At 36.0% G+C, this 12444-nt stretch overlaps 2 protein-coding genes across 2 annotated transcripts; both read right to left on the bottom strand.

The window, feature by feature from the left end:
• Nucleotides 1–6110: 6110 nt before the first annotated feature.
• On the bottom strand, nt 6111–6599 carry LOC107792291 (uncharacterized). The gene has a single exon (XM_016614488.1). The coding sequence runs from the start codon at nt 6597–6599 to the stop codon at nt 6111–6113; it is 489 nt and encodes a 162-aa protein (XP_016469974.1).
• A 1648-nt stretch (nt 6600–8247) lies between these two features.
• On the bottom strand, nt 8248–9017 carry LOC142178372 (uncharacterized). Its single transcript, XM_075247712.1, has 2 exons — nt 8690–9017; nt 8248–8432 (listed from the first exon to the last, which is right to left on the bottom strand). Exons 1-2 carry the CDS (start codon nt 9015–9017, stop codon nt 8248–8250), a joined length of 513 nt encoding a protein of 170 aa, XP_075103813.1.
• Nucleotides 9018–12444: the final 3427 nt, after the last annotated feature.

Here is a 12444-nt window from a genome sequence, read left to right as displayed (position 1 = left end):
ATGGCATAATAGAGTATTACATAGGATAGCTGATGACAGGAATAACATCCAACACCTGAAGACTCCTCCATAGCAATGCCATGCTGAATGAACACATTCGACATGATGTAGAGCATACATTCACATTAGGTCTACTAGAAGACTTCATGCTGATTCTGATCATCCCAAAAGGGGTCAATAACCTTTCAAGGGTCCACAGTGACCCTATTCATGACACATAAGAGTAGCCATCAAATCTGGGACAAACTCTTACAGTCCACAACCAAAGGAATAGAGTGCCTCTCAGTCACAACCTCGCGCATTGGCGATAGTACCAAAATCTCCATGCCTGATTTAAGTCTCTAACAATCGAATGACTAACACGTCACACTTATACGATCTTATCGTGGGATATACCCCGACAACCTTCCGCACCAGGTAGTAAAATCTGAACATTAATAGCCATCGACCATGCTATTTCCATAGTGCTAGTCAAGCATCCGCATTTCAATACCCATCACTTCTTCCACAAAACAGACTATCCTCAGGCTGCCCGAAAATAGTGCCAACATATTTCGAATATCTGGAATCTTCTCGTACTCCTCCGAGCTCGTGGCATTCTTACAGAAACCGAACCACAACCTTGATCCTCAACTTCCAATTACTCTACCTCTCACCGCACCTATCCTGCCGCTATGCGAGAGTCCATGAATTTAATCATAACCCCTAAACCACCAGTAGAATACACACTTCATCAGCTAGAACCCCTTTCACGCCACTTATTTCATAAGAACAATTGCAACAAGCAACCAAATTCCCATAACCACAGAAAATCAAACCTCAAGTTGTATTCTAAACCACCATAACTCTTCCAGGATCCATTTACACACCATAGACCATCATAATCAAATACGTCAAAATCAATCAAATTACGGTGGCTGTCAAAATCGCATGTACAACCACGAGTCACTTGTATAGCTTAACATACCGAAGGAACTGATCATTTCCACAACCATACTGATTCAAACTATCACTAACTGACCCAATTCCTTCCAATTTACTATTGACTTGCCTTCGAAATAATAATAATAGCTTTATTTAAACGCATAACAACTCATCCTGAGTTACCCAAATCACGAGACCACGTCGTCTCAACATCCATAATCCATTTTATACCCTCTTCACGTACTCAATAACATCATCAACTAATACACCTGCGCTAATTAGATCTTCTGCGAATCTTAAGTTATTTCTCCCATATCTCTAACACTGCACTGTAGACCCGATGATAACGTAAAAATTACCCATGTATTCTTCACACTCTTCTGCAAAACCCAGTCATCAGCCACATAAAGGACCCAAAATCTTTACAAACCGCACTTCAGTTCTCAAACCCACTAGAACCATTGTTAAGAGTCACCCACTCTGACCTGGTCCTGAACATATAACCAAACTTCAATGCTGTGATAGCACATGAACACTTTAAAAGAAGCAACCGGATGAATTCTTTTCCTGTCCCATCACATCCATAAGAAGCATAAGTTCTGAGTCATCCCCAACACCTGCACATGAACCAATAAGGAAAATTGTAACACATATACGTCAAATTCCTTATCCAAAATTCCTTGTCCTTTTGGTCATAAATAATCCATCAACACAGAGATTTCTCGAAATTACACAGGCATACGACCACGTGACTCACTTATAGATGGTCAGCTCCCCCACTTAGCTTTACGCTACAACCACGAAGATCTAGACCCCACAACGACATCTTTCTCCCAGTAGCCATAACCCTACACACTTGCTTATCCAAATTTCTCATAAGTTCTCGTTAGACTAATCATGACACATCCATCATGAAATAAACTAACATCCCTAGGTCTACACTGATTGCCAGCCGTAAGAATCCCTTCATTCATTAACATCACCCGAAGGTCCAACAACGTGCTTGGAACTCAAAGTCGTATCGCATCCAAGACAATGATCGAATACTTTACTTTTTCCTACATTCCAATCAGGCTCTTCTCGTCATGCTCAAAATTCTTAAGCATAGAAACCACCTCAGAGATCACCTCCATCAAACCAATAACACTGGAAATGCCTATTAATTCCTAAAGCCGCAACACACAACCATCTTTGATAGCTTCCTCTTAGGTTCCATCTCACAACACTGTGCTAAAAGGCTAATAAATGAAGACCAAGATGCCGATGAGCCGCAATGCATTTAATCAAGGATGATGACACCATAATATTATCAAGAATTCCACCTAATTTGGAGATATCAAATCTTGACCGTAAGCAATACCGACACTGGGCTAAAATGACAGAATACTCATTTACAAGGCGACGATAATGGTCTGCCCGCATTTGAAGGGTATAACATCCTGCACCACATCTGTAGCATCTTCACAAATCGTCGGTTCCCAATTGATAACAAGCATTCCACAAAGCATAATAATGAGTAGGAAGGAAATAAAGGCATAATATTCAATGGAATCAAATCGCACGACAAGGAATCAAGAAGGGAAGTGCTCCTAACAGCCCTATAGCCTCTCAAAAATAAGTACAGATGTCTCCATACCAGTCCGCAAGACTCTACTAGACTTGTTCCTGACTCGTGGGACCTAAGTGAACCTAACTCTCTGATAACAAGATGTCACGACCTAAAATACACTATAGGCCGTGATGGCGCCCAACGTCATCGTTAGGCAAGCCAACGGTGAACTACCAACTTAATTATTTATTTTATTATTTTTTAAATCATGAATCCCATTAATAATAGAGTAAAATCTGGAACTCGCAGAAACCTATGCTATTCTTTACAAATTTCCAAATATAAATAAATCATAAAGTGAAATAATAATAATAACATGAACTACAATAGTGAACATCCACTAGGAACCCCCAAAACTCGGTGTCACAAGTGCATGAGCGCATATTAGAAGGTACAATAATAATACAACATCTGTCTAGAATACACGATAGACAAGATAACATAAATAATTATGATGGAGACTCCGTATGCTGTGATGCGTAACATGGGATACAACTCATTGTAAAGTCCTCGCAATAGATGTGCCTTTGCTCCCAAGAGACCACTAGAAATATATATAAATATAAACCTTCACAATAAGTGCAAAAGCGTAGCATGAGTATGTAAATAAATGCGTACCTAGTAAGTATCTAGCCTAACCCCAGAGAAGTAGTGACGAGGGGTCAACATCGACACTTACTAGTGATCTAATAAATCAAGTTTAGTAGAAAGTAAACAATTATAAATCATGATAATTAAACAATGAAAACAAGTATGGGTACATGATATGATCCTCATCTGAACAGTAAACCCAAGTCCTCAAATATAGAATACCTCCCCAAATAGAGTGTATATAATATGGTCCTCACCAGATAGGTTATCATAATTCAAGACATGAAAACTCACGAATACAATGGCTTCTTGTCACTGTTACGCATGATTCTGCCGAGGCGAATGGATCGATCCCATAAGAGTATTTCATGAGGTTGTTGAGGCAAAAGCCTGATCCCATAAGAGTGTGATATATGATATTTCTGAGGCGAACGGCCTGATCCCATAAGAGTGTATGTCAATAATATCCTGCAGAGGCCAACAGTCCGATCCAATAAGAGTGTGGTACAATAATATCCTACTGAGGCGAATGAATGACCCGATCCAATAAGAGTGTGGTAAAATATCCTGATGAGGCGAACGTCCCAATGCCATAGGAGTGTTATACAATATCTTGTTGAGGCGAATGACCTGATCCCATAAGAGTGTGATACAAGATACGGTCGAGGAGGACGGCCCGATCCCATTAGAATAAGAAGCTTTAACATGTCCTTGACCCCTGTAATGACTCGGCCGGTTGTCTTGAGTGTATGAGCCTTGATCCTCTATTTATTGCCTCATCTGTGTTATATTATTGTTACGTGACTTGCTGGGGCATTTCCTTTTGGTTTCGGGTGAGCTTCGGAGTGAAATGGGACACATAGTTTCTAAAATGAAAGTTTAAGTCATAGGAGTTTACAGTTGTTTGACTTATGTAAAGACGACTACAGAATAGAATTTTGATAGTTCCAATAGTTTCGTATGGTAATTTTAATCTTAGAAGTATGTTCGGACGTTGATTTGGAGTTCTGTAGGTCATTTCAACATGATTTGGCAAAAGTTAGAATTGAAGGAATTTGGAAAGTTTAACTGGGAGTGGACTTTATTGATATCGGGATCAGGTCTCAATTCTGAAAGTAGGAATAGGTCCGTAATATCATTTATGACTTGTGCAGAATTTAGTGCTAATAGGAGTTGTTTTGGTATGAATCAGCGTCGGTTTCAGAATTCAGAAGTTCATAGTGCCTTTGGCTTGAATTTGGGTTGCGATATGTATAATTTATGTTATTTCATGTGAGTTGTGACCTCAAGTAGGTCTGTTACGTGTTTCGAAACTTGTTGGTACATTTGGATAGGGTATCAGGTGCCCCAAGTTTGAATAAGATGGGTATCAAATCATTTTTTGACTTATTAAATTGCTAAAGTGCTAGGCTGGTTCTGGTGTCTTCGCACCTGTTGAGGGATTGGCCGCGGGTGCGAGCTCACAAATGCGTGCCACTGGTGGTAGAAGCGGATTTTGTCTAGCCCAGCTGCGATCGCATGTGCATTCATTTGTCCGCAGAAGCGGACTCACGTATGCGGAGGCTGTCTTTGCAGAAGCGGAACTTGGGGAAGCAGCCTTGGGCTTGACCGCAGATGCGGCCATTTCTCTGTAGAAGCGGGCTCGCATATGTGAACTTTTATATGCAAAAGCGGAACCCCTAGGCTTAAGCTGAGACTGCACCAATGATGGGTTTTCCGCAGGTGTGACGTTGCAGACGAGACAAATCGCAGATACGGTTTTCCTGGGTAGAAAAGAGGGATTTCGAGGGTTAGTCTTCATATTTTATTTTGGGATTTTTGGAGCTCGGTTTGAGGTGAAATTTTGAGGGTTGTTCAAAGGAATTGTTGGGTTAAGGATTCTTGGCTCGTTTTTGATTAATTACCATGAATCTAGTGATAATTATATCTTCTAATTAGTGTTTTGGAGTTTGAAATTTGGGAAAAATGGTATAAACTCCTTAGGCTAAAGTTTTGGGTTTTGAAAGGCTTAATGATGTCTGATTTGGATAATTCTTGTATGGTTGGACTCGATATCAAATGGGTGTTTGGCTTTAATAATTTTGGTCGGGTTCCGAGCTGCGGGCCCAGATTGACTTTTTGGGGTAATTTTTTAATTCTTTGCTAAGATCATAATTTTATTATTTAAATTATTTTTCTATAGTAATATTTTAGTAGAGCCTTTAAACAACGTCGAACAATACCAAAATAATGAATTAAGCACGGATTCAAGCCTAAGAATTTAAAAATTTTCAAATTCTACAAATGATGCCGAACCACATCAATTCTAGTCCGAATGACCTCAAATTTTACACACAGGTCACAAATGACACTACGAACCTACTGCTACTTTCAGAATGGAATTCCGAGCTCGATATCAAAATTTCCACTATCCGCCGAAATCGCCGAAACTAACTTTCGCCAATTCAAGCCTAAATCTACTACAGACCTCCAAAACACATTCCGGACGTGCTCCTACACCCAAAATCACTCAACGGAGCTAACAGAGTTGACGGAATTCTATTCCGGATTCGTCTTCACACAGGTTTGATTTCGGTCCAAACTCTAAGGCTTAAACTCACAACTAGGGTCTAAGTGTCCCAAAACTCCCCGAATTTCATAACCAAACACTCCGACAAAATTCCAAAAGCAGAAAAAAATATGGGGAAAGCAGATATTAGGGGATCAAGGCTCAAATTTGTAAAACGACCGGCCGGGTCGTTACAGGCATACCGATCACCATAGAATTACTCTTGTATAGGTGACTCTATCTTTGTAGAGGCCTTCATAAAATGTTCTGATTGTACAATAACCTGGATATTAACCAGGTCAATTGGTTAGGCAATTTTATTATGCAAATTTATACGGGACTTATAAGGCTCCATTGCTTAAACCTCAATGGCTACGGGTAGGAAAATGTAGTTCTGAGTTTAATGTCGCCAGCTCGACTTATTTTCTACACGATTCTTCATTCAATTAGAGTAACTGATGGTTGTTTCTCAAATTGCCCTCCAAAATATAATTTTAGTCTGTGACCATTAACATTAAACTTTGCTCCAACATTGATCTGCTGAATCTCAATAGCACCATATGAAGTAATATTTGTAACATTGTAAGGACCTGTCCATCTGGATTTTAATTTTTCAGGGAATAGCCTAAGTCGGCTATTGTAAAGAAGTACCTTATCTCCAATTTTGAAATTCTTTTTTTGGATCAAATTTTCGTGCCATATTTTTTTGAAAATTCTGGCATTTTCATAGGCTTCCAACCTCAGCTCTTCTAATTTATTAGCCTGAAAAAACCTATTTTTACCAACAGAGGTCAAATCAAAGTTTAGTGCTTTCAATGCCCAAAAAGCTTTGTGTTCTAATTCAACTGGCAAATAACAAGTTGTTCCAAATATAAGTCTATATGGGGATGTTCCAATCGGTGTTTGAACACTATTCGGTAAGCCCATAATGCATTATCTAATTTTAAAGACCAGTCTTTCCTAGAAATTCCAACCGTCTTCTCAAGAATTCGTTTTAACTCGCAGTTCGAAACTTCAACTTGTCCTGGAGATTGAGCATGATATGATGTTCCTGTTTTGTGAGTCACACTATATTTTGATCGCAAAGTAGAGAATTGCCTATTCATGAAATGAGTTCCTTGGTCACTAATGATGACTCACGATGTGCCAAATCTAGTAAAAATATTTTTTCTAAGAAAATTGAACACTGTACGAGCATCATTCTTTCTTGTGGGGATCGCTTCAACCCATCTTGACACATAATCCACAGCCACAAGAATATATTTAAAAGAGTGAGATGAAGGAAAAGGTCCCATGAAATCTATTCCCCAAATATTAAATATTTCACATACCTATATCGATTGAAATGCCATTTCATCTCTTTTAGTGATGTTACCTGTTCTCTGACACCTATTACATTGTGCAACGTATGTTCGGGCATCTTTAAAGAGTGTCGGCCAGAAGAATCCAGCTTCCAAAACCTTAAAAGTTATTCGATTTGTTGCATAATGACCTCCAATTGCTCCATGGCAGTGATATAAAATTTTGGTCATCTCTTCTTCGGGCACACATCTTCTAATTATATTATCTGCACAAAATTATAACAAGTAAGGTTCGTTCCACAGATAATACTTTACATCAGATATAAGTTTTTTCCTTTGTTGGTACGAGAGATCTTGGGATGTCCACTTTCTAACCAAGTAGTTTGCAATATCTGCAAACTAGGGTGGTTGAGTCACCACTGAGTCAATTGAAAAAATATGTTCATCAGGAAATTCTTCCTTTATCTCACTAAACTCAAGGAGAGGATCTTTTAATATAGACAAATGGCCAGCTACCTGATTCTCCGTCCCCTTTTTATTTTTTATCTTAAGATAAAATTCTTGCAGAAGTAAAATCCATCTTTACAACCTAGGTCTAGCATCCTTCTTTGCTAAGAGGTATTTCAAAGCTACATGATCAGTGAAAACTGTGACCTTAGTTCCTATCAAATATGGACGAAATTTATCAAATGCAAATACTACTCCTAATAACTCTTTCTCTGTTGTGGCATAATTAAGTTGAGCCTCATTCATTGTTGTACTAGCATAGTATATGGGACGAAAAATCTTATCTTTTCTCTGGCCTAAAACAGCTCCTACTACTATATCACTAGCATCACACATAACCTCAAAAGGTTGATTCCAATCAGGAGACACAACTACATGGGCAGTTGATAACTTTTTCTTAAGGGTCTCAAATTCATCTAGGCAATCACTTGAAAAATTAAACTTAGTATCTTTCATCAAGAGGTTAGTCAGTGGTTTTGAAATCTTTGAAAAGTCTTTTATGAACCGTATGTAAAAACCTGCATGACCTAGAAAACTTCTAAAGCCTTTAATAGTTGTGAGAGGGGATAATCCTGCTATAAGATCAATTTTAGCCTTATCAACTTTTATCCCTTGAGCAGTAATTTTATGTCCTAAAACAATTCCCTCATCAACCATAAAATGATATTTTTTCCCAATTAAGAATCAAGTTTGTCTCTTCACATCTCTTAAGAACTAAAGTCAAGTGATAAAGACAATCCTCAAATGTTTTTCCAAAGAGTGTAAAATCATCCATAAAAATCTCGAGAAAATTTATTGGTCATGTCAGAGAAAATTGCTAACATGCAACGCTGAAATATATTAGGGGCATTGCATAAACCAAATGGCATTCTCCTATAAGCATATGTTCCATGTGGACATATGAAGGTTGTCTTATCTTGATCTTCTGGTGCAATTGGTATGTGGTTATACCCTGAATAGCCATCAAGAAAACAATAAAACCTATATCTTATAATTCTTTCCAACATTTGATTTATAAATGACAAAGAAAAATGATCTTTTCTAGTAGCATCAATGAGATGTTTGTAATTAATACATACTCTCCATCCTATGACAGCCCTGGTAGGTATGAGTTTATTATTTTCATTTTTAATAACTGTCATACCTCCTTTCTTTGGCATTACCTGAACAGGACTTACCCACGGACTGTCTAAATAGGATAAATGATACTTGCCGCCAGAAGTTTTACAATCTCCTTTTTTACCACTTCCTGCATTGCTGGATTCAATCTCCTTTGGGGTTGGACTATTGGCTTGTAGTTATCCTCCATGAGGATTCTGTGAGTACAAACAACTGGATTAATCCTTTTGATATCTGCTATTTTCCACCCTAAGGCTCCTTTGTGTGTTTTCAAGACTTCAATTAATCTCTCTTCTTGTTCTGGAGTCAAAAAAGATGAAATAATCATTGGACATTGTTCTTTCTCAAGATATGCATAGTTTAAATGAGATGAGAGAATTTTGAAATCGGTTTTTGGCAGAACTTCTTCTGGTTGCATCTCTTAATCCTCATAATCCTTTTCTAATATTTCATCTTCTCTTATGATGGTGGGATCATCATCTTGTATGGTACCTGATTTGTCAAAGCATCTTTTCATTGAGTCTGGAGTTAATTGATCGTCTCTAAATTTATCTGTAAGATAACTAATCATGTCAATTGAAAAGCATGAAGATGATGATTCATCTCCGAAAAATCTTAGTATCTTTTGCATGTCTAAAATGACCCTTTCTTCATCAACTTTTAGAATTAGTTGTCTTTAATGGACATCTATAATTGCTCTACCTGTAGCAAGAAATGGTCTACCCAAAATAATTGGTTCTTCATGGAACTCCTTCATTTCAAGCACTATAAAATCTACAAGGAAAATAAATTTATCTACTCTCACAAGTGCATTTTCAATTATTCTCTTAGGTTTCTTAGTGCTCTGATCTGCAAATTAAAGAGAGACACCAAGATCTTTCAAGTCGCCAAGATTTAATTTTCTAAAAATAGAAAATAGCATCAAGTTTATTGAAGCTCCAGAATCGCAGAGTGCTTTTTCAAAATACATTCCTCCTAAAGTGCATGGAATTGTAAAATTGCCTGGGTCACCCAGTTTTTGCGGTAGCTTATTTTGAAGTATAGCACTATATTTTTCTGTTACCATTACCATAGAAACTTCTTCTAATTTCCTTTTTCTTGACAAAATTTCTTTTAGGAATTTGGCGTAAGAAGGCATTTGCAACAAAGCATCAGTAAAAGGCATATTAATGTGAATCTGCTTTAAAATCTCTAAAATGTTTGCAAATTGACTATCAAGATTTTCTCTTTTCATTTTTTTGTGGAAAAGGAATTGTCACAGGGAGATGTGTCATTTTTTCAATATTCTACTCATCATTTTTCTTAACTTCTTTATCTTCTAATTATTCAGAGGGTGTTTCAAAATTCTTACCCTTGTCTACCTGTTGTTTTGACAGGTTCTTTTCTTGTCTGACAGTATTGGGTTCATCATGCTCCTTACCTGATCTTAAGGAAATGGCCTTAAGGTGTTCCTTTGGGGTTTTCTTCGTATTGCTCGGTAAGGGGCCTTGAATTTTTTCTGACACAAGAGTTGCCAATTGGCTCAAGTGGATTTTCAAATTTTTAAGGGTTGAATTTTGGCTTTCTATTTTTTCACTAGTGACCTTAATGTATTTGTACAAAAGGTCATCAAGACTTGGATGTGGTTGTTGAGGCTTTTGCTGATATGGAGCTGCTTGTTGATAAGGTCTGAAATTTGGTTGCCCATGATTTTGATTTTGGTAACAGGTGGACCTTGTACTTGTGGCTTTTGGAAGATCTGAGAGTTTTTAGCACCATTTGGATTGCTCCATTGAAATCCTGGATGTTTATGTGTCATTTGACTTCCAAAGGGGTACTGCTTGTAACCGATTGCATTGACCTATTTGTCATTTTGATTGATTGCTTAGCATTCATGATTCAGATGGTTTCCTCTACACATATCACAAGCCTCAGACTGGCTTGGTTATTTTGTATTCACCTGAAAAGATTCAAATTTTTGTGCCAAAGCAACAATCTATTGTGTTAGTGTGTTTAAAGCATCAACTTGATTTACCGTAGCGGCCCTTTTGATGATTACATGCTCAGATGGCCATTGAATGGCATTTTCAAAAATTTCATTCAATAACTGCAATGCTTCTTCTGTGGTTTTTCCCATCACAGAACCTCCTGCAGCTGCATCAATCACATTTCTAGAAGAGGGTTTTAACCCGTGTCCTTTCCTGCGCAATCGAAGAGATCTTTCAATTTTAGGATCGTAATTAGCCAACTCTTTTGTAGGAGAGCGGGTCATAAACTACTTAAAATTTTGAAAGTAAAAAAATATTACATTAATTCCTAATGTAGTGTTAGTAATTGATAACTAAACTAAGGAAAATTTCAAAGATAGATAGTTAGTGAAGAAAAACTAATACCATAATATTATAGATACTAATACTAGTAATTAGGCTACTAAAAAAATAAAATATAAAAACAATGAAACTAACAAGGAAGTGTTAGTAGTAATACTAACAACTAATTGAGATAATAAAGACTTATTAACTATAAACAAAAGTTGGACTAGTGAATAATAATAGTTATCAGTGAGAATAACAGTGTAGAAGTACTAATGATAATAATAATAATAATAATAGAATGTTTACAAAATAATAATAATAATAATAATAATAATAATAATAATAATAATAATAATAATAATAATAATAATAATAATGATAATAATAATAATAATAATAATAATACAACAAACTATATTGAAAATAGAAAGAGAAGTATGTCGAAGTACTGGCAATGAGAAACAAAAAATGATACAACAGGTGATAGTACTAGAAATAATTAAACTAAATATAATGATGGAAAGCTAATGATAGCAATAATAGGAAGAGGTACAAATATATATTTTTTAAAGTATTATTAATATGTATTGATAATATTATCAGAAAAATAACAATAATAAGATCTCATATTAGTAACAAAATATTAAATCTGAAGTAGATGTATGCCAATCCCCGGCAACGGCACAAAAAATTTGACGAGGCCAATGTGTATAGGATATTTCTTCTCGTGCTTTGTCAAATTCTAGTATAGTTTAAGATATCGTCCCAAAGAGATTGGAAAATCTATGCTACAAACTTGTAATATTTTAGCTACTATTTAAGAGAACCAAATTGATGGAAAGAGAGTAGGATTTTGAATTTGTAAATTATTTAAACAAAAATAACTTTTGAAAAATTTATATTTAAAAAGTGTTGGGAATCATTGAATTTACTTGACAATATTTTTATAATGAAATCTCAAATTCTACATATATTTCACTAATGGATAATTGCTTATTGTTAATACAATTATGCTTTGCTCACTAGAAAGTAAACAATTAATAATACTCCTTGAGGTTATATTATTTACTCACTTACGACTAGTGATGATAAGATCGAAATATATATCTTGCTTGAATTGTGCCAAGAAGTAGTAAAGACCTCTTCAGATTATCTTTACGAAAAAAATCAATAATATTGCTTATAACAATTCCTTCATGAGAATTAGAATTGAAGTAAGCAAAAATCAAGATTTGGAATGCTAGATTGCTGAAAATGACCCTCTATCTACTTATTCACGCTAGTCAATATGTATCAATTTTGCTTCGTGAGAATTACAAGATTAATACAAGTAACTTTAAAAATAAATAGATTGATGTGACTAATTAAAATATAATATCCCAACACAATATAAAAGTGGAGCTTGAAAATCTGAGGTCAAGTATGTAATAAGATTGAGAAAACTATTTTAAATATATATATATATCAATCTTCATCAATTATCCCAACAAAAGACACTACTCCATTATAAAGTATTTGAAAAAGAAAGGACTTCTATAATATGGCCTATAT

The sequence above is a fragment of the Nicotiana tabacum genome, chromosome 24 (assembly GCF_000715075.1).
Source record: "Nicotiana tabacum cultivar K326 chromosome 24, ASM71507v2, whole genome shotgun sequence".
NCBI classification, from domain to species: domain Eukaryota; kingdom Viridiplantae; phylum Streptophyta; class Magnoliopsida; order Solanales; family Solanaceae; genus Nicotiana; species Nicotiana tabacum.
This window is presented reverse-complemented; position numbering and strand designations above follow the sequence as displayed.